The 23,168-nt window shown below is 39.6% G+C and overlaps 2 protein-coding genes across 4 annotated transcripts in view; one reads left to right on the forward strand and one right to left on the reverse strand.

The window, feature by feature from the left end:
- The window catches only part of spmip4 (sperm microtubule inner protein 4), a 30,735-nt gene extending 27,570 nt beyond the window's left edge, over window positions 1-3,165 (reverse strand). For both annotated transcript variants that reach the window (XM_086312015.1, XM_086312016.1), the window contains exon 1: window positions 2,621-3,165. The gene's annotated coding sequence lies outside the window, so the exon portion shown is untranslated. The remainder of the gene's footprint in view (window positions 1-2,620) is intronic.
- Window positions 3,166-18,072: 14,907 nt separating this feature from the next.
- cbx3b (chromobox homolog 3b) lies at window positions 18,073-22,609 on the forward strand. 2 transcript variants are annotated; one of them, XM_086312017.1, is made up of 5 exons: window positions 18,073-18,296; window positions 18,727-18,867; window positions 18,976-19,132; window positions 19,564-19,724; window positions 21,284-22,609. In XM_086312017.1, exons 1-5 carry the CDS (start codon window positions 18,085-18,087, stop codon window positions 21,402-21,404), a joined length of 792 nt encoding a protein of 263 aa, XP_086168143.1. In that variant the 5' UTR covers window positions 18,073-18,084; the 3' UTR covers window positions 21,405-22,609. The 2 variants fall into 2 exon arrangements, with proteins under 2 accessions (XP_086168143.1, XP_086168145.1); XM_086312019.1 differs by having other exon boundaries at window positions 18,158-18,311.
- Window positions 22,610-23,168: the final 559 nt, after the last annotated feature.

The raw sequence follows: 23,168 nt of genomic DNA on the forward strand, positions 1-23,168 counted from the left end.
GTACACGCTGACAAAAAGATGCAGTGCATAAATGTCTGTGCGGAAAACAAACACCCCGAAGAGACGCGTGTAATGTTTAATAACCTTTAAGATATTTATGCCTAGTTTATATTCTGAGTCATTTTTTATGAACCAGAGCTCAAAAAATAAAAACACATAATAAGAAATAACCTCTGAGAATGAGTTACAGTGAAGGTTTTAAACAGTGTGTGTAAACATTATCACAGTAATGAGATCGCTCCAACTGCTGCTTTGTAAATCTAGAGGAAATGTCCTTTATCCATTTTTAGAAACTAGATTGCCATGCAAATGTAATAGTGTGAAGCAGACTATAAATATTAATACACACTCTTACTAATGGTGGTGTACTAGAAATAGCTGTGTTCGCCTCATGATTATTTCTTTGATTATGTGCAAATCTTTTTTATGATACAATGCCGGAACTCTATTATGAATTTTAAAGCAGACGGCACTTGTTGGGCATGCATCAGTGTGATGGCTTCAATAATCACACATTCAACACCACATCAAGTCTGAACACAGCAAACAAGAAACTTTGGGGGAGAAAAAATTAAAACACTTCAGTGACTGTAAAACACTATTTGTTTACATTTACTGTACTTAGAGTACTACAGTACATACCTTGAGCCACTCCTCATTTCCATATATTTTTCTAGGAAAATGGAAAATAGGTGCAGTGATTTATTGAAACGTGCAAAAACATTTATGGAAATGCACGATATAGTGCAAAAAACAGTTTCTGGCTCCATAACTGATAGTGTTTCCACTGTGTGTTCTATCCATGCTTTAACTGCATTGGTCATGGGTTTGAGGTCATTATGTGGCTGAAAAATGAAGATGTGGCTAATCAGATGCTTTCAGATGGTACTCCATGGTGGATCGACATCTGATGGTAATTTTCTGCATTTATGAGTCCATCGATTTTGACAAGATCGCCAACACCACTGGCTGAAATGCAGCCCCAAAACATGACAGAGCCTCCACAGATGATGATTTGATCCTAAGACCTGTTGCCATTGATTTTCACCTTATTGGTGCAGAAATACTATTTTATGTTTGTAACTGTGTTATCTTTGGAATTATTCATGGATTCATTTAAATAAATGAGAACAAATCATGAGTTTTTGTGACAGGCTGTTAGTAATAAATTGTCTAAAGATACAATTCAAACATGTTTATTTGCTAAGTGGTCTTTTAAATGTAGACCCAACACTGATTCAACAAAGAAACATTCCTTGACCACTTTAAATATTGCAAAAAAGTCAGGAAGCAAAAGATAAAGAAATGAGCAGTGACTCAAGACTATTGCACAGTTTCTGTATAAAAGTAAATCAACAAAGAAGAAGCTAGTGTATTTACTTCCCCATTATTCCATGGCGACTTTAAGAATCTGCTTGGAAGTCAGAATAGCTCATATCACTAAAAATAGAATTATAAAGTGTGGATGAAAACATAATTTAAGGTCCATTTAGCAGAGGTGGGACCAAGTCATTGTTTTGCAAGTCTCAAGTAAGTCTCAAGTCTTTATCCTCAAGTCTCAAGTCAAGTCTCAAGTAATGTCAGGCAAGTCAGAGTCGAGTCTCAAGTCACTGGTGTAAAAGTCCGAGTCAAGTCACAAGTCTGAAACTTTGAATTTCAAGTCCTTTCGAGTCTTTAAAAAAAACAACGAAAAAAAGCATGTTGCAGTTATATGCTAAATGTAAATATTAGACCATGTAATTTTAAAATCTGTGTTTTTCTCAACACATGACAAAATAGTGAACTTAGAAAATATACACAAATTGTGAAATTGTACCTCTTTAAAATGCAGCTCAATTAAACCTAGCTCCAAGAATAATTTTCACCGACAGTTCTGAGATAAGCTGCATGTCATTCTTGGATGCGGTTGTAGGACCAGCTTTAAAATCGCATGACAAAAATATCATACATATTAAAAAAAACTGCATCACCAACGTAGCCTGGACAACATTTGCTAGTTAGATGAAGTCAGCTATCTCATCGTAGCATATTTATATGCATATTTATAATCATACGGTTCTTGGAGTGAGTGCATACACTCATGAAGTTTAGTAACTTCCGGTCACTGCAACAAGCCCAGGTACAGTTTACCGACAGATGGGTGCAGGACCTTGAAACGCACCGTGTAGAACGAAAGACCATCGTACGTATCATAAGTTTACCAGTCTCACAAATCGTCGTCATAAATACACATTCATTAACCGTTTATTAATAGGACCTTTGAGCTCAACGGTAATTAATTAGTAGTGGAAATAATTTCTGGTACGCGTTACAGAAATGTAGCAGTGACAATAATATTGTATGCTGTAATCGTACTGGGCAATTAGTGATACAAAAAACCTGTTTTATCCTGTGAATAAAAGTATATGTTTTTGTCAATGTACCATAATAACAGAAGCGAAACGCAATATTGTGTCAGGACAATTCACTATTTATGCACAATAAATAAAGGAGCATAGCGCGACAATTTCTGTTCAGCGCCAGACTTGCTTGTAACCTATATCACCAATTATGTTATGAAAATGACGTATTAACTACTAAAAAATACTGACCTTCGTGTAAATGCTTGGAGCAGACTAACCTGTGAGCTGGAGTGTTCTGGGACGTTATATTTGATCTTTGAATGGCTGCAATCCAGGCCATCCGTCGCGTCTTTGTTACTTCGGAAACATGGCTCGAACAATTTCTCTTCAACGACGTAATCCGATAACAACCGATCTCTTTACCCGTCGGCTTCCCGTGGCTGTCATGCGACCGGCTATTGCAGTTAATAATACAACAGCTTCTTGACATTTTTGTGTTTCTTTTTATCGCTGTGTGACTGATTTTAATTGAAAGCCTGCGTGCGCTACTACCGCTTGCCACGAGTTCCCAGAATCCTTTGCGGTTCTACCCGTGAATGACGTCACATTTTCAATCTCTATATAATATGCATATTAAATTTTATATTTGGGGTAAAATATCAAGTCTTTTCAAGTAAACCGGTTCAAGTCCAATTCAAGTCCCAAGTCATTGGTATAAAAGTCCAAGTCAAGTCACAAGTCTTAGAACATTTTTTCAAGTCAAGTCTAAAGTCATAAAATTAATGACTCGAGTCTGACTCGAGTCCAAGTCATGTGACTCGAGTCCACACCTCTGCCATTTAGTAGTTGTTGTAAAGCTTTTCACCGCCATATTTGCAAAATTATTCTTGCTTTTAGTAAAATACTTGTGCACTGTTTACACATATGAAAATGTCTGGTATTCTATTCAATTTACGCCATCTGCCAACAGACGGCATATATGAAATTCTCTAAATATGGTGGCTGAATAAATGATTTTTCATTGGTTAGACGAGGACCCATTATAGATCAAAATTTATGTTTGTGCGTGCGCATTAAGACGCTGAAGTGTGGCTATTGTAGCTTTCAAAAGAAACTAGCAAAGAATTTTAATGATAACTTTAGTGACAGGAGACTAATATACTATTACTTCAGCTCAGATAGTGTTTTGCAGAGCTGTGACTTAGGAGAAAATATACAAAGGAAGTGAAGGACACAGTCTCACAATGAAGCATGGTGAGTTTTTACCTTGTGTTGTACTGTGGACATGAATAGGCCAGTTTTTTCATCTCTGAATGCAGAGAGAAAGTCTCAGCTATCTTAAAAAATAAAGAAATAAATAAGCTTTGAACCTTTACAGCATGTAATCATTTCATTATAGGCTATCAGATATGTTTTACAGAACAGATGGTCATGGCTGATTATCCTGGTAGGAAAATCAAGATGCACTGCACCTATTTAACCACTTTGTCAGTATTACCTGCCTTAATGAGAGTTAAATAAAAAAGGACAGAGGCATGAAGCACAAAGAGAAATACATATCTTCCTTCTTTTGCCTGTACTTCTCTGACCACTTCATTACAAATCCCATGTGGAAAGACCTGCAGACAAATAATTTTGTGCTGGTTCCTCTACTGCCAAGGGCTGTTTTTAAAATCAAGCATCCTCGCTGTCTTTCTGTCTAGGTGGAGAAACATGTTTTATCTGAAGGTTCTTTCCCTCTGCAGTCACATTGCACAGCCACATATCCAGTGGAGATTGGTGGGGTTTTTTTTTCTTTTTCTGCCATTTACTGATCTGCCTTGTCTGGCTGGTGTCTGTCACAATCAAAGTATCCTCAGTGTTACAACATGCAGATAAATAATTGATTCACGCAGGCAGCTCACTGGTTATGTAATGAAGCATCAGAGAGTACCCTACTCTGAAACTGTGCCGCAAGTAAAGACATAAATGTTACAGCAGCTTGTTGATATTTAGTGCATGTGTGTCAAATTTGTCAAATGATTTGATTACAAATTATTATTAATTGGTTTATTGAGTGGCTTTATTGTCATTGCAAACTAGGGTAGCAAAACAATGAAATTATTTTAGCACCTCCTGACATGCAAAACATTAAAAAAAATGGTGCAAATGGAAACATTTAAACATGCACATGAAAAATAAAGAATATATGGTAAGAAAATATAGTGCAAAGATTACACAAGTACTATATACACTATATTATATTAAGATAGAAATACTATAAACCACAGTTTAGCTACACACTATAAACATACTAAAGAACATTGAATGGTGTTAAAGTCAGGGTGTTATGTTTCTCCATTGTAATCTATCAGTCAATCAACTGTGTATTATTCAGCAAACATGCATTAATTGTGCATCAAACAGAAATCATCACTGCTGATATCAGCATGTGATGATTTTTTAATTTCTTTAGTTTTTGAAAACAGCCACTGTTAAGTTTTACAATATTCATGGGGTTTGAAATACCGCAAAGTTAAATATTTATTAAAAATAACTGTCACAATCAATGACAATAAAGATAACTAATAGCTTCAGCCCAAAAAATGGTGTTTTCATTCATCCAACCCGATGAAGAAGCAACAAAACGTAAAAAAAAAAAAAGAAAATGTGAAAAAAAGTCATCTGAGCAAGATGAAAATAGGTTGTTTCATGCTTGGTGGGAAATATCCTAAAATCAAGTTAAAAATGTATATAACTGCATTATTATAGTCAGGATTAATGTGTCAGGTATCTGAATACTACAGATAACAGTGGCACTTCCTTGCGTTTTCCTTGGTTTTGCTTCCCTCAAGTGGTGAATAAGAAAAGTAACATTTCTGCAGGGTACTTGGAGAGAGTAGTTACTAAAAAATACATGTGGTATAATGAGAAATCAAAAATAATGAAAGCGTACAAGTAAACTGCCACAATGCAGACAGCTGTGCAATGTCACACAACACAGCTGAGCTGAATTGCTTGCATAAATAAAGAAGATGGCACACTGACTTTCAAGGGCAGAGAGAGAGAGAGACAGAGAGAGACAGAGAGGGTGGAGCGTGTGCTCTTGACCAATCCATGGATCTGACCAGAGAGGAAAAAAGAAAGCAGAGGAGGAACCAGAGTGTCCCCCTGGCCTGCTGACAGCTGGGAATGCCCCTCCCTGATGACAGACCAGAACTGAATTCCTTCAATGAAAAGCCCTTTGATTGTTGGCAGAAACTCCTCTGGTTTGGCTGAATGGCTGTCAGCTCTGTCAGGATGATGGACGGGCGGCTGTTTCACCCCTGATAGAAACAAGCCCCTTGCAGTGAGCCACTAACTCTTAAAGAACAGGACCTCTGCCAGTCAACTTCTAACCTCTTTCCAGGCAGATGGAAACAACCATAAGACGAGGAGTGCAAAAGTGATGCAACGTCTGCCTGTGATAAGTAGTTACCAGTGCTGGAGAAGAAAGCTGAGCTTCTCATGCTACTGTGTGGCTCCATCAACAAATCACGTGACAGCTGATATACAACAATCCAGATTGATATTTTATGTGTAATTAAGGCTTTAAATGAATTCAATGTCAATTAAAAGCACCAGAAATATAACAACCAATAATTTGTTATCCAAACAAATGTGAAACATAATGTAATACTCCCCTTCTGTTCCTGAGTTACAGAGTAAATTATGGGAAGAAAAGCCTTTTTGTGAAATATATGATGTCTCTGTTGACCTTTGTTCTTTCACATATAAAACGTCATCAGTACATCATTTTGTTATTATTGAGTTTTGGCAGAAAATGTGTTTTGTGGTCTCTCATTGACCGTGTTCTTAGACCACAAAATTCTAATTAGCTCAATGCAATAGTCCAGTAGTGTGTCTATGTGTTCACAGGTCAAAGAAAAATAAGAAGAAATAGTCCATATTCATGAGAAAGAACAAAGAAAGTCAGCTTTGGTTTTGAACCCCACGTCAGACACCTGCCTTCAGATACTAAAATCCACATGATAATATGGAAACAGCGTTAATTTGCTTTCATGTCCCAAAATTATTTATAGTTTATGTGTAAATCTGTAAATGAAAGTGTATATACGAATGTGAATTTCGTTTAAACCAGAACGCTATTAAAAAATGTAGTTAATTTTGCCACGAGGCTCATGGCCCATTTTACAAGCGCTCTTTAAATGACTGCAACTTTGTTACCGTTTGTGCTTGAGGTGAAATGCAAATGTTTTCAGATAGAAAAAGCCATGGTAGCACAAAGCATTCACAGGGAGAGAAAATTCAAATGGTTCCAGAAATATAAGAATTGTTTTCTAATCTTACGGTGACAGTTACAAAATAAGTCCAGGTGGTCTGTATGACACTTGGGTAATAAACGCTCAATCACATGTATATCCACACTCAACATCACTACCAGCAAAGAAGTGCCTCATGTGTCTACAGGTGTGAGCTGTATCTGAGGTAAGACAATTTTATTCACCTCTAAACTTTCCGCTAGTCTTGTGAACAACATTATGTATAAACACAGGCCTTGGCCATCAATATACTGTTCAAACTTGAATAACCTCATAACACAGGGAGTTACTTCTGTTCGTACTCCTACAGGCAATCGTTTTATTATTCTACAAGGCCAGAGAGATGTTTGTTTTTCCCTCGCTACCTTTATGTAACTGACTGTATGTACAGAAAACTCAGAGGCTGTTTAAAAGGTGGAAATTCTAAGGAAAAAGTCTGTTGTGTGTCTGGTAGTCACAATGCTACTGCAGTGTTTAGGCTCTATGACATTAACTGCAGCCCTTTAACGCACCATGATCATTATGTGTTCTATGACCGTTCATACGTGAGTGCCGAAGAGAGCAGCTTAGACTCTCCGAACAGTGAATCATCGCTGTTTCCCTGTGAGAAGAAGGTATAATCCAGGCAAATGTGTACACTGAGTCCCAGCTCAGTCAGAAAGCAGTATTTCTCTTTTCTCTCTTTTCACCACTCTCTGACGCACAAACACACTCAGCATACATCCCTCTCAGCTATAATTGTTTATACTGACTTCAGCTTAGCCCTGAGGTCCAGGCTATGAATCACTACTCACCACCGTCGTGACAGGCCTTCACACTTAGGTGGTCCTTTTAGAGAAGCAGCGGCGGGTTTGTGTGGGCATGAAGCCAGCTCTGACCTTGGAACATGTGAATGCAAACAGGAAATCTGTTTCTACGTGAGCCTCGGTCACCTGTCATCCTGCCTCCAACTAAAATGGTACTAAAAGGTTGACTACTCCTGAACATCCTGGCGTTGATACCATAGTATAGCTAATAATCGGAATTCTGTGTGAATTGAAAAACAAAAGACCAGAGCTGATCAAAAAATTACCTACAGTGTTTAACTTTTACCCAAGCTGCTTTCATACGTGCACTGCAGCCTTGAACCTCACCCGCCAGACGTGCAAGTGTTCCAGTGTAATCAGACATTAAACAGTTTTTAAACTCGGTTACCTCGTAAAAAAAAAAAAAAAATGTCTGCGTGATGTCAGATTGCACCCATGTGAGAACAGTGCATTTAACTGTCCAGTGGATTCATGGAGAGCGGGGAGGTCTCGCGTCTCCAGTGCACTCTGCCCATCCTGCGCTGTCTCTAAAACCGCTGTTTCCAGTAGTCTGACTCCATGTGAAGCTGCTGTGTGCTCTGTGTCAAGATTAAGGTTGGAAAATGTCCTGACTTTATTCTCCAGAGTTGATTGATTTTTTTTTAAGAGAGCTAAGAGAATTCACAAGTTTTGTATCACACATGTGATTTTTAACCTGACATGTTTTGATGTGATTCTTCATTTTCAGATGAAGGGACCATTCTCTGTCTAATTGCTTCTGTTTGGTTTGATCTGACGTCAGCGTTTCAGATTCTTAAAGTCTACAGGTTCAGCCTGAACTTGTAGAAAAACACTGGCAGATGTGAGGCTTATCCATCCCTTTGAGTGAACATGAAACACAAAACATACTTTGTCTGTTTCAGTGTAACACCAGTTTTCATCTTTAGAAAATGTGTGGATGACAATTTTGGTTTTTAGGCTGTTCATGCAAGTCAGCCAGTATTGGAGTATTTCAAGTGAGCAAGGAGAGAGTCTAAAGAACAGATGTGTTTTGTCATTGATTTTATTAATGAGTATTTTATCAATACTCATCTAAAGTGGAACGCACAAATCCTTTTTGTTATTTATTATGGCATGGGAAAAGAGAAACAACAGCACAAGCTTTAGTACAGCCACAAATTTCACTGTTACAGCGTATCGCACAGAGATTTTATCTTTTGCTTACACATAAGTGTGTTTCAGCTCTTTCACATCACTCATCTCAACCATAAAGACAGAGGGAGGGTAGAGGCAGGGGATGGGGGATGGGGGCAGCTGGGGAGTGGTTCTGGAGGTCTGAGAAACTCAAGACCTCGTAGCAACATACCAGTCAGCCATCACAAACACTTAACATCTTTAAAACGCTGCAGCTCTATGTGAACAAAAAGCTGGAGCCCTGATGTCTCCACACTAACAAGGCCCATCTGAAAGCAGGAGGGGAAATACAAGCCGGCCTGTGCTTGCCACTTCATTTCCTGGCTGGTAAGAGCTTGTTTCCTGTGCATCAGCCTAAACATGGCATTTCACAGGAGAGACTTTGCTGTATTGCCCCCTCCCCTCCGCTACCACCGGTCCACTTTTGACTCTCAGCTGCAAACAATTTATATTCAAGACACACTGAGTAACAGTTTCCAGATTAGCCCTTGATAGGATTCAAATTGAAAATGACATTTTGGAGGAGGGACAATGTAAATCACATTCATGTTTTGTCAGGCCCAGGCAGCGGTTCAAACCAAGGGAGTGCTCGTGGTTTTTCAGCGCTCCATACCAACTTGCGGAAAGGAAGCTATGGAAACAAATTTTCACACTAGGAACTATTTCAGGGCAAGTATAAAGCTGTCTTGATTACAAAGAGTGGAGGCTGTGATTTTAATGAACTCAGACTTATGTAGTGCATATGTCGGACAAATGTTACACATCTTGGTTTTCCCCCTTGAACTGCAAATGACTAAAGGAAAACTTTTAGCTTCCAATAATTAGAAAATAGACACTACTCATTTGGCTGTATACTAAATATTAAGGCAAAAGTTTACAAGTTAAGATTGGGTTGAGTATAAGCTATCAATCTGACCACATTAGCACCATGGCTTCATAATGGTCAGTGATTAAAGGTGGGATCAAAACCCTGCTGGCATGAAAGGGACAAGATATTTTAACAGTTAGACATGAGGATAACATTTCGCAGATGACACTGAAAGCACTCTACCCTTAAAATGGATTGGCCAGCCTGGGCATGACCTTTGGAGTGTGATATGTTAAAACAATAGACTGTATGCAAAAGGTGGGTATATGTATGGATATATTCCCTTTGATGCTTTCCTTTTGAAGTCTTAGTGATTTGGCCACAGGAATATTATTTTTCTTTCTGAAAAGTTACTATATTTGTACAACAGGTTTACCATCTAGCCCTAGCTAGCTTGATTAGCATGTGGCATAAACCAAACAGATTCAAGGGAGACACATACATGTCTGCTAATTGGTGCTAAATAACAGACAATTTTTAAGAAATTTCTTTTAAAATGCTCCAGAAGGTATTAACCCCACAATAATGGAGAAGAGGTCCAGTTCAGTAGCACAAGGCATCAGTGAGGTAGGCTTAGAGACCAGTCAGGGACTCCCTGGCAACCTCCAGTTGCTAGGAAAGGTGCCTTTCCCCCTACAAGTTGTACAAGTTGTTGCTGGAGTTGCTAGGTGTAACTGGTCGCAACAAGGGTGCAGCAGCTCCTTGTTATTGCTTTGGCTGAGTGCAAAGAAGACACTGCATTGTCTGCAGACACTCATCAACTACATGCTGATTGTTGTGAAATTTAAAAAGGTGTGACACAAACCAGAAAGATGTTTGGTTTCAAAGTAAAAGTTGTGTATTACCACTGCAACCAACATTTTTCAAAAGCCAAAAATTGTACTTTATAGGCATTTGTTTGTGTTGCACTTTTCATAATTTCATAATTACTCACCAAGCGGTAGTAAAACCAACCACAGAGGATTTTGGCATTGGACCATGAAATTCTTTGTGTCCAAAATCACCAAGCAACAGCCAGCAACCGCTTGCCAATCAGTTGAGCAGTTCACATTTTTCCCTAGGAACTGGTGGTTGTAAGTGGATCGCTGACGAGTGTCTAGGCCTGTGTGACTAAATTAGCAACTACAAGGCCTATGAGACATCAGTCTATTACAACTCCCTGTAAGCACAACTGTTAATCAAAGCAGACAGGCTCTTAACTTTTGACTTATTTAAAAGAGAATCCTGCAGTTGTTATGAAAAGTATCCGCAAGGTCCAAAATATTCTTTTGCATCAGGTTGTAAACAGCACTTTTTATAACATGGGTGTCTATGGGAACTGACTTTGTTTCATGAACTGCAGTTGCCAGCCAGCTGAGACTGCAAGAAGTCATGATCCTAACCCAAAATGTAATCCTATACAGAAGCCCCCATCTGAAAGAATAAATAAATAAATACAAATTTTAAAGCCAACTCTCTAAAAATCATAATCCTGAAATTTGAAATTTCCATTCCTCAGTTTGAACAGTAACTGCTTAAATAAGTTTCAGTGATCACCAGATATGACATTTCTGCAAGCAGAACAGTTTTACTCTCAGCACTTCACTACATTGTTTCACTGTGTGAGTTATCACGTGTTAGAATAGTTCATCGTATTGCTAAAATCTGCTGAGCGCACAGGTGTCGATTATGATGTACGAGTATTGTAAAGCATTTATGGAGCCTGAGAGCAACTGAGTTGCAACAATTTGTGAACATGAAGGAGACTACTCTGATACATATTTTATGAAGGTAACTACCTGCCAGTGGAAGAGGAGTAAGGATGTGTGTGCTGGTGTAGACATAATTTAGGAGCAGAGTATAGAGTATTGTTCTAGAAATGGAGGCAATTTAATGATTGTTGTAAAAGTCAGACCTTTAAGTGTTAAAACCAGTAGCAAACAGACAGGGGCGACAGGATGTCCAGTGATTTCCAACAGTATTTTGCTATTGTATTTACAGTTGTGGTCAGTTGTGGTCAGAAGTTTGCATACACTCATCATTAGCATAAATATTACAGTAATTGCAGGCTGTGGACATTGATGCTGGTGTTCTGGCAGTTTCCCGTTCATCATAAACTTGAGCCTTTGTGGTTCCTGGATTGTTCTTGAATATCATAACCAATTTCCTCTGTAATATCAGTTTGGGTCTCATTACTAAAAGATTTAAGTGGGTTCATGTATAATTTCAACTCTGTGTGGATAAAAATCCAAATAAATTCAAACTTTGTTCACTCTAATTCTTGTTTTTCAAAGATTCATTTTAAATTCTAAGAAATTGTTAAAAGCCCTAAAATTACCAAGACATTCACGAATGTATGTAAACTTACATATTTAAACTTATATTTCAACACTGAGTGACTTTTGACACTGATACGCTGCATGTTTATTCTGTCTAATGCTGATTATGTACATTTTTGATTTTGAATATAGTTATAGTTTGAATATAGTTTACCATTTTCCCCCAGGATCCCTAAAAAAAGCTCTTATTTTTGCAAAGTAGATTATAAAACCTCTTCTTCTTGAAATCAGCATGCTTATAGGCTAGCAGCCAGTTATTCCCAGACAAAAATAATGTATTTTAGAGATTCAGTCTGATATTATAATATTATTAACACACTATAGATTTATATCAAATATCATTTGATATAAATGATTTCCAGTGTCAGAGAACTTGACTTACTCGTTAATAAAAGAACAAAACTTAAAGGTTTTGTGGTGAGTTTGAGACCTTCACCCATGTTTAGAGAAATACAACTAAGACTGTAGTAGAGATCATAAGCAATGTCAGTGTCCAGAAGTAGCCATTTCTTAAAAAACAAGAGGAGGTTTTGAGCATGTTGCATTTCTACTATACTCTCAGTTGCTATGGCCTCACTCGATCAGTCATGTAGATTTCATCACGGTGTGTTCGGAGCCCTTCTTCAGAGTTGGCAGGGTAATTACTGAAAGGGCCTACTTAAAGCTGTAATTTTCCAGATGGCAGGCAGGCAAGACATAAGAGCCGGTTGCTCTCACCATGTGCTGAAGCTGGAGCCTATTCAGTATCACTTCAGATGGCATAGAGCTGCTACAGGCCTGACTGAGTAAAAATATGTAATAGTCAAAGCTCTTTTGGCTCAAGAAGAAAAGCTTCAGATTCCCAGAAGCCAAAAAGCAACTGCTCTGTATCTGAGGGGGGACCTGTGAAGAACAGACATGAGATTTGATTTCAGATTGGCCAGTTTTGCAGCCAAACGGGGGGATGTGGAGCAGATCTAAAGTTCAAAGCCTACAGCTGTGTTAGAGAAAAGAAGTGAAAGGTCAACAGACTGGATTCGGCAGTTTGTGGAGCTGCACCCGATGAGAGCAGATAGTCAGCAGCTGCGCAGTGACAAGGAGATTTACCAAGGCAAAGGTCCTCTCACCAGGATAAAGTACTTTTCAGCTGTCTACTTACATTAGGAGTCAGGCCAGTGTTTATAACGCTCATATTCATGTGATAAATATAAAGACTATACTACTTATAGGAGTTTACTGTATGTCAGTTAGTATACCAACCCATTAAAAAAAGACTCTTACATGCAGTATATAATTAAAAAAATAAGAAAAACACCCACACATGTTGACTTAAAGCAGCCAGCAACGATATTGTGGATTCAAACAAAGCACTGTCATCACACCAAGCCAGTACATTCTTCCCTCTTCTCCTTTGTCTCAATTTCTCCCTGCATGACAGAAGAGGAGCTCGCTCCCTGTTTGGATTCACTGGGTGGTGATGGACAGCGGTGAAAAGGAACACTTAACATTTCAAGAAACTGAAATGGAAGAGGATGTTTGACAAAAGCTGGCCACAGAAACGCAAACAATCTCCTCGCAGACAGCAGCAGTCGTTGCCGTGCAGGTAACCAGAGGAGAGCAATCCATCAAACTTTAGTTAGTGACTAGCTGCCTTAAAGTGCAACACAAAAAGGAACAAATTTGATTGTAACCTGTTCAAAAACTGTTGCTCGTGATTAAAAGCATTCGGCGCTCCTGAGGGCATGTGAAAATGTCACATCATGAAATCTTTTCTTGAAATTTGTTCACAAAAATGCCCCTGGATCATTAGTCTATTTTCAGAGTTACATTTATCCAAAACAAACGAGTTACGTTCAGTTAGGCTTATGCAATAATTGCAGGACAACGTCGGTGCCGTGTTATTTAAAGCTTAAATTTTCTTTCTGACATAAAGTCAGACAAGAGCTGAGTGACACATCGCTTCTTTGAAATGACAGCAACTTTATTCACATTCTACTCTTCCCCAGGTCATCATCGTCAGCCACAAAGCTCAGAAGGACAAAAAAAATCACCGCAGAGAAAGGAAAAAAGTGAAAGAAGAATGGCACGAACTAAGAGAGAGAGCGGGAGTAAAGACCAGCACTGGAAGAAGGGGGAATTATTCTTTTTAGGTTCAAAGGCGATCTATTCCCTACCACTCCTATCCATTCACTTTGTGCCACATTGGCCCCAGGGGGAATGGGAGTTGCTTGTCACTGATGCCATTCACCCATCAGTCACAGTGTTACAAGATCCTACGGGCTTCGCTTTGTGGGGCGGAATCTCCCAGCAGAGACCCACATGTGATGAAGTCAGCACCACTTCCACTGTGTGACTTTTCCCTCTCCCTCCGTTCAGCAGATGAACAGATTTATTATCTCTACAAAGGTTACATGGAGTTTCTTTGAGTACTGCAAAGGGCCGAGCTCTGAATATTCCAAATAAGCACATACAGTATGAAACCAAAGCTGGAAACTATTTACTTTCTTGGAAAGATGGTAGAGGTTCTTCAGAGTGTCAATTTTGTGCTGCTTAAACTTTCATCTCACCAGGTTCAGGTTTATTCTTTATTCAAACTGACGACGCACAGAGACGCAGCTGCTTCTCAAGCTCTTATTTATACTCATACTGTTTCTTGGTTTTGTATATATTGCTCTTGATGAGCGTTATTTTTGTTGGTCTTAACTAGGACTTGAGTGCAAAATTTAGTTTCACCTCATGGCAATAAAAATCCTTAGATCCTTGTATTCATCAAGCACAATCAAAGGCTGTTGGCTGCTTTTTTAATTTTGATGGCTTTTTTGTTATATTATGGTGACAATAATGTCACATGGATGAACGTCTGCATGACTGTGTAAACTATATTACACCTTTGCGATTTTTGTTTCACTCCGTTTTCTGCAGGGAGTGTTACAGCTGATCTGCAACAGAAAACCCCAAGCTACCTTTTACCTTAAATAATTATAATTCTTTCTCTCTGTGCTGGCATTTAGATGAGCTTTCTTGACCAGATAGTAGTTTTAATAAAATACATTTATGCTATATTAATCTCTTCTTGTCTGATTGAAACCTGTAGTGTAATGCATACTCCTAGTGTATGCATTCCCAGTAACTCTGCAGACACAAAGACTGGTAATGACTACACGACTCTAGCCCTGGAGTGTCAGGTATAGAATAACACAGAGGAAAGTATCTTGGGGCACCATAAATGTTCTAAAACAAGAGACAGATTTCCGCAAGTAGATCCAGGTGGTCTGTGGTTCCACGTCATCTGTTACTTGTGAAAAGTTTCTTTTCTCTCTGCCACTGCTGCATAAATATCGAGGACATAAAGTGCACTGGAGCCTGCCACTTAGTACCCTGATTGACTTTGTATGTGACTCTGAATATGATCTGAAGTCAGTTTTTGAAGCTGATGAAGGGAGAGTTGGCAAAGAACTTGAATTTTTTCAAAACATGCAAAAATGATATCCAAGAAAGTGCTTTACAAATGCGCAGTCAGTGAATTGTTATGGACTTATTTGAATCTCGTTTTGACCACCGGTACTTTTAGTAACGTTTTACTGGATTCTGTGTCTTATATAACCACAGACTTGATAAGAACACAAGGACTGACATGAATTCCTTCACCGTGGTTGTAATCTGAGAGCTTCAAAGTTGGAACTAAGGGAACGCCGGGGGCCCACCATGTGAAAAGAGTCCACTCGGGCCTATCCTGAGCCACACAGACCACTACTCACTCCATCCACATCCCCTCACAGCAGGATCTAGCCATCTGGACAAATTTCTGCTCTGACAGAATGGCTCTCAAGCCCCATCTGTATTAGGGCTCCATTCACAGTGGGTGTTTGGAATGTGCTTGTCTGGAAGGGAAGTTAGTAGATTTAAGGGATGACGGCATAACGCAATATATCTTTTCACCCTGTACACTGGAGCATGTAATTTCATCAACATCTGTATTTCATTTTTAGTGCCTTGGTCAATTTAGGGGTTCAGTCAGTTTGCATTCAAGGCACCAGGAAGGCCTCAAATCACTTTATTATTACATGTAGTAACATTATTTAGATTACAAATTTGTGTAAGACATAAAACAAATGTTTATAAAACATCTCAGATATGCCAGTGTTCACCTAAATCTAACTACTGCAATCCAGAGGCTGATCAATAATATCAAATTTCCCACAACTATCAAAAACAGATGCTTATGTAAATGTTTGTTGGTCAGTTTTTAGTCTATATATGAATAGTAAGTTGTGGTGGAGGAGTGGTTGAAACCCATAACATTAAGTGTTACAGGGTCAGTTTTACTCACCTACTATGTCTTCTCAATGTCTCAATCAATACTGTCATTTAATCAATAACAGTGAAAAAAGAAATCTCCTCATGAAAAGTTGTTAATGTTAATTCTGGGATGCAAATCTAAAATAACCTGCTTTCCCCCAAAACAATATATACAGTAGTAAATCTAGACAGGACCTCACTGCATGCATTACTGCCATTCTTGGGCCTACAGCGACAGCCCAAGCCTATTAGCTGTTCCGTTACTATAGCAACTTGTACTAAATCCCCAGAAGAGTAGACAGGAAGGGGTCCGAGGGCAAAAGTGGGTCATTTGGTTGATAACCAACACATGTCTTGCCTCAGTGTCTCAGTCAACTAATACACCAATCCATGGAGGAAAAAGATGTCTTGTAAGGATGGTGTGGCTCTACGAAAAATGCTTTTTAATAAAGCACACCTAATAAAGGATGTTAAATTGTAAACTGCTGAAAAACATAGTTATAAGAGAGACAGCCAAAATAATGTTTCACAACATGGGAATATTGTATTGCAGTATTAATATAGACACTGAAAAGGGTCGACCCTTATAATTATGATTATATTTCTAGTGTGTCTGTTGAGTGAGGCGGGGGTCCCTAAGTTCTCAATGTACTTATAAATTGGTGTGAAAACAGTTCGTAGCATTTGTATCTGGAGGCCTGGAGTATCTTCGACACAGTGTTAATAATTAAACAGTGTAGAAAACAGCAGGTTACCTTGGTTTTATCAATAGAGAATCTACAATTCATGAAGTTAATATCTACAGGCCCCCTCATTTAAAAGTTTCCACTGCACAAGGGGGATAGGTGGTCAGTCCAAATATAAATAATGGTAGCTGTTTACTTTAGACCAGTCACCTGTCCTCCTCCTGACTGCCTTTCTGATTATAGTATGTCTGATACATCTTTGGACTTTTGTAGTGTTGTTAGACATTTATGATCAAATACACCAAGTGCTGCATAATCCTGCCTTGACAATGAAATGGTACCAGTAGAAGCTGTATTCTGCACAGCTCCTGCGAGAGAGTGGTGGAAAAACTCAATGTGGAGCTGCTGCCTTTTGGCTGTGAGCTTTCCAGTATAAATCTATTGACAGCGGTTAACAGAGGTGCTATCAGTCCAATACAGGCTGGCAGCGTCCCCCAGTGGTGTTTTACAAAACAGTGTGGAGTAACTGCTGGAAAGCAAAGTGGAAAGGCCTGTTCTTTGGTCGGGATGGAATGGGGCGGGGGCTATTTGGCCAATCAGTAGCTCTGAGTTTACTCATTGGCTAGAGGGGAACTGTCAGTCAAATCTCCCAAAGACTGTTTTTCCTGCGATTTCAACAGTACAGCCTCAGAGTTTGAGGGGAGCAGATCCCCGTCGACAAAGCCCAGTGTCTTTACAGCACTGAAAACAGTAAAAAAGTATTCTCAAATAATACTAAGTAACACTTTCTGTATTAGAATTTCTACTATACAATATCATGCAAAATTAAATATTAAAAATAGCATCAAACGTTTAAAATAATGCAAAATGAAGCGATTCAGTATATTATTTCCATCAGGAATTTACATTCATTGCAACTGCTTTATAAACCCACCGCTGTATCATTTTAAAGTGGATGGTATTTTTCTCTTAAATGTATTGAACTTTATGTAACATCAATTGGAAATACATGGAAGTACTCTAAAATTAAATAAAACTAAAGTGCACCAAGATCCCTGGTTCGATCCCGGGAGGAGACACAATACATTTATTTATTTATTTATTGTATTCTCGGACTGTCTTTTTGTTTCCAATAAAATAAAACAAAATTTGTGAAATACATTATAGGAAGTGCGCATGCCCTGCCATACCCCGCTGACGCCCATGGGTGGCAGGGCTGTTCCGGACCGCTGGACTGGGACGGTCGAGCGGACTGCTCCCTGATTGGTCGCTGCTGTGCGCGTCCCCGTCGTCTCCTCCCGGTTTTCCTGGCATGACCTTTTCCCTTGGCAACCACTTCCTCCGAGCATCAACGGCCATCTTTAATTTTAACTCATTCATGAAAAGTTGTTTCGCTCATTTACTCACATCGACCGACACATTTGAGCTCAAAGCAGCGTCACCGGCGCTTTGTGCATGTTGTTTCCAGCGACAAGCACAGAGCAGAGCCGAGCGGCACCGCAGCAGGCTACCCTCCGAGATTAAGTAAACACCGAGAGCGTACGTGCATATTGTTCATTACAGCGTCTAATGCATCACCGAGGCACGCTTCTATTCACTCATGTTTCGGGCTGCTGTCTGCTAAATGTGCTCGTAACCAGGCTGTGAGTGAACGACGCTCACGGCGATACTAACATGTTGCTTTTTTTGGACTGAAGGAGCACAATCACCCGACAGAAACAGCAGGTGGAGCGCTGTAACAAGTGTGCCGATCATTGTATGAAGGGCACAGCAGAGTAGTCGCCACTGCCATGTTCTGCTGGAAAAAAAAATCCCAGCAGCAGGGAGATAAAAGTGAATGTTCCTGACTCCACCGTGTTTAGTTTGTTTGTTTTTTTAGCACGAAAAGAAATGAACTCCCTGTTCTTGTGATTGCCCTGGCCTTCATTCATTCGCTTATTCTCTATCGTGGCAGAATGAGAAAGAAGCAGACTGCCAAACAGAGGAAGACTGAGGAGACTACAGTTGTCCAGGAGTTTGTGGTTGAAAAAATAATTCGCCGCAGAATCTCGAATGGGAGAGTGGAGTACTTCCTGAAGTGGAAGGGCTTCACTGAGTGAGTGGGATGTTGCAGAACCAGTCATTTGAACGGTTTGATTGTGTAACCCGTTTATCCACCGTAGTAAAAATTGCCTTTCCCTCCTCCTGTTAACTCTAACCGCAGTGCAGAAAACACGTGGGAACCCGAGGACAACCTGGACTGTCCTGAACTCATAGAGGAGTTCTTGAGAAACGCCCACTTCACCGAGGAGAATGAAGAAGAGCAACCCGAGCAAGGGTTTGTTCCCAAAGAGGAAATGGCAGAGGAAGAGACAGAAATTGTGAGTATGTGAGGAATTTTGGAGTTTCTGGATCGTCTGTATGTCTGTCTGTTTCCATGTTATTTACAGAACTTCTGCAGCTAAATCTGCCAAAAGGGAGAACAACAATGAAAAATATAGAAGTATAGGGAACACAATAGAAGTATGGTAGCATTTTCCCTTTAGTTGTAGACTGAGGTTGGAATAGAGTCAACTGACTCCTTGTCAGAAATTGTTTTAAGGCTCAATCTGAAACTAAATGTCGTGTTAAAGAGGTTAGTTTTACAAAAGCTCCTGAAAATGAAACCAGTTAAATTTCCCCTTTTTTCTGCAATGGGTGTGTACAGTGAGGGAGAAAAAATGAAATGGCTCGACTTAGCAACCTTCTTATCATGTCTAGTAAATCTGTGCTGCAACTTTGAACTTTGCCTTTTCTTATTTTGTTCTTTTAGTCCTGCGTGCAGGAGGCTCAGGCTGTGAAGACGGACAACAGCGTCCTTCAGCCCGATGATGAGCAGAAAAACTCCCCCAGTGACCTCAGTACTTATCTCGAGCCCGAATGCATCATCGGCTCAACGGACAGAAAGGGAGAGCTCATGTTCCTAGTCAAATGGTGACTGCTTCCTCTTTACTCTGTCCTTGAATAATAAATGCCAGCACTTGAGTAAACGTGGAAAATGTTAATATTTAAAGCCAGAGTCAGACAGCAAAGTGTGTGTGTGTGGGGGGGGACTCGATGTTTTTGTTGCTGTTGCTTTGTGGGAAACTGCAGTTTTCCAACATTTTATATATGCATGATCATTTACTTGAGAAGAGAAGTTGGAAGTTGACACTGACCACCTCAAACCTTATTAGTAACAGATTGGAGAGAGCAGATGGGCTTTGGGTTTATCATTACACACAACCATTAAGCTATAGACTCGGGGGCTCTTAACTGTGCGTACCTGGACTATTAAGTCCAGCTCTGCAAAGATCTACCTTTATGAGGCTCCGAGTGATCGGCTTAGATCGTTTTGCTTTTTTTTTTTCTCTTCTGATTTACATACACAAATGTTAGTGTCCGGGAGTCCAGCAGAGCCGCAACACTACCTACGATTGTAGTTACTTTATGAAAGAGGAGCTATATTGAATTACAACAGATTGTAAAGTTTGTAAACACAGTTTGTAAAACGGTTGGCTGAAGTCTTTTAAAACGCTCAATGAGTTTTGTTAGGTTGGAGAACTTGGAATTGTTTGAGTGTGAAAGATGTGCTCATGTTTAGGGCTGGAAGTTTAGAGGTCTACGGAAAGCAAACACTTGCACACAATTCCACAAATTATTGACCTTACCCAAATGTCCGCGTCATTCAAAGAAGCACGGCATTGATATGATGATAAGACGCCAGAGTCCTATATTGCTTCCCTTAAGCAAACAAGTCATTTTTTTTACTTCTCCTCCACAAGAGCATAGCCAGTCAGAAAATGTTTAATTCCCTTTGTTTGTCTCAGTCTGTCCCTTGCATCCCATTCTGTCATTCTTGTAATCTTCTCTTCTTGTAATCTTCTTTCCTGCTGTTTGGGAGCTCAGTCTCCATCATCCTTTGCCCAGTGTATCAACTATCCCTCCTCTGCACATGTCCTACCTATTTCAGCTTTGCCTGGTACACTGTCATATGCTTTCTGTAGATCCTCAAAGACAGAGTGCAACTCCTTCTCTGTACTTCTCCATTAACACTTTAAGCAAACTAGCACAAACATCGTGTCTCTAGTGCTCTTTCTCAGTATGAAGTCATACTGCTGCTCACTGATCATCACCTCTCCTCTTAACTGAGCTTTGGCAGCTCTGTCCCGTGTTTTCATGGCTTTATCCCTCTGTAGTTACTTCAGCTAGGCACGCATCATCCTTGTTCTTGAAAATCAGTGATGATATGCTTTATTACATTTGTTGATCTGTCAGCAAGACACTGTGAGAAATTACTGGCTAAATTTAACAGAATTGGTGGAACAATGGAGCATGAGCTAAAGGAAGCTAAAGCTAAAATCTAGTGCCCCTTTTATGTAGAGTCCCCTTACCCTTTACTTCTCCATTAAAAAAAACTGTCAGAAATATTTGTTTCTGTTAAGACATTTTACATCCATTAAAAACAAGAGGCGGTTTCAGTCTTTTTCCTTCTGCTGCGCGTATCCCCACAGGAAAAACTCGGATGACGTTGCCCTGCTGCCGGCCCGTGAAGCGAGCGCCAGATGTCCCCAGGTGGTCATCGACTTCTACGAGCAGAAGCTGACCTGGCACTGTGGAGACGACGAGCAGTAAAAATGTGTGTGGGTTGTGTGCAGAGGAGAACTAATAAACAGCTGTGCTCTCATCTGAAGCTTAACTTTAGCCTCCATCAAATGTCCTCCTTCAGCTGGCATCAGAAGCACTTCGAGCTCTGGCAGGTGTGACATCCTCGGCGGTGGTGGATTTTAAGTGCTGTCTGCCCCGTGGTGCTCAAAAAAGGTCACTGTGACTTTGCAGACACTCTGATGGAGGCTCAAGCTAACCTTTATGTAGAGCGGCTGATCTGAGGTCAGACTAACCCGTTGCAGCTTTTTTCCTGTGTCATCATGTAGCGGACTCGATCACTGTGGTTGTGTTTTGTTTTGAAGATATTGTTCTATGAGTAATTTAGTATTTATAGTCCTGTTTAGATGCCAGTATCTTACACTGGAAGGGCCCTGCGGTTGTTTAGTGTGTGCTTTACATCCTGTACGGCGACACTCTACTGCCAGAGCCAGCAAACTACTGTCCAAGTCCATGCCTTCAGCCTATGTAGCTTTTGGTTAGAGCTGAAGATTGTAGCCCTGTTGTTGGAATGCCTCTTGTTTGAACTTGTATTGTGTGAGGTTGTGAAGTGTTAATGGACACAGCTTTTACTGTATCTCTTTATGACCCTTGTGGTTGATGTTAAATAATATATATTTTAAAAAAAATGTTGCCCATCAAAAATTCCCTTGTTTTTTTTAATCAGCTGCTGTAAATTAGCAGTTTTCTCCTGTTTATTGAATTAGAACGTTTCAGATTATTTAAATATTTGGTGCTTTGATCCAAAAAGTGAAGCCCTGTAGAATTTTTCAGAATAAGAGCGCCTCGAGGCAACTGTTGTCGTGATTTGGCACTGTATAAATAAAATTGAGTTGAATTAGAAGGTCATGAATTTTCTTAAGTAAATCTAATGAGATTTACACTTATCAAAATGAACTCTTGTGCACCGTAAATGCGTAAGACGATTGTTAAATGTAGCACTTTAGATCTGAGACTGTGCAGTTTACACAGGGCATTCATTGACTGTAATTATACAGTTCTGTGTACTTTATATCTGTATCCTGGTGGCATTGTTCTGACTCGACATATCTCCCATGACTGCTATGGGACACTCAGCTGAACCTCAAACCTCCTAAAAACACATCTGCTACAGAACTACTGTAACTGTTGACCATGGATCTGTGAAGTCTGTGAATAAATGAAACCTTTTTTGACACTTTTTGCATCTTGATTCACTCTGATTATATTTCTCACATTATGTGGTCCAATTACTCCTAAAATAAATGATCAATTCCAAATTATTAAAAAAAACAACAACATTAATATGAGATGATTCATTTGACATTACATTTCTGGCACTAAATGGGCTACACAGAGTTGGGTCCAGAAACACAAGCTTTGTGATTTTCTTTTTTCCTCTGTGCACCACCACAGTGGATTTTAAAGCTAACAGTTAAGATGTGCTTAAAGTGCAGACGTTTAATCTTAATTCAAGGGTTTTACTGTAAAAAATGCAGCTCTTTAGGAATTGCAGTGATTGTTTTAGACAGTGCTTCATTTTCAGAGGCGGAAATCAATTGGACAAACTTACAACATTTTAAAAGTAAAAACCTTTGTAGTCAATAAATGCCTAAAGTTTAGAACCCATCGACACCACCACGTACTTTTTTTCCATGCTTCAGAGGCTCTGCTAGCCCTGTGCTGCGGTCACTGTCTGGTGCTGCTTGTGGGTTTTTCTGGATTCAGTTTTGTTTTTAGTAACTGGAAGGCACG

Source organism: Aulonocara sp. 'chitande type north' Nkhata Bay, linkage group LG11 (genome assembly GCF_057382095.1).
Source record: "Aulonocara sp. 'chitande type north' Nkhata Bay isolate Kocher_YH1m ecotype deep benthic linkage group LG11, A_spYH_male_GT1.1, whole genome shotgun sequence".
Lineage (NCBI taxonomy): Eukaryota > Metazoa > Chordata > Actinopteri > Cichliformes > Cichlidae > Aulonocara > Aulonocara sp. 'chitande type north' Nkhata Bay.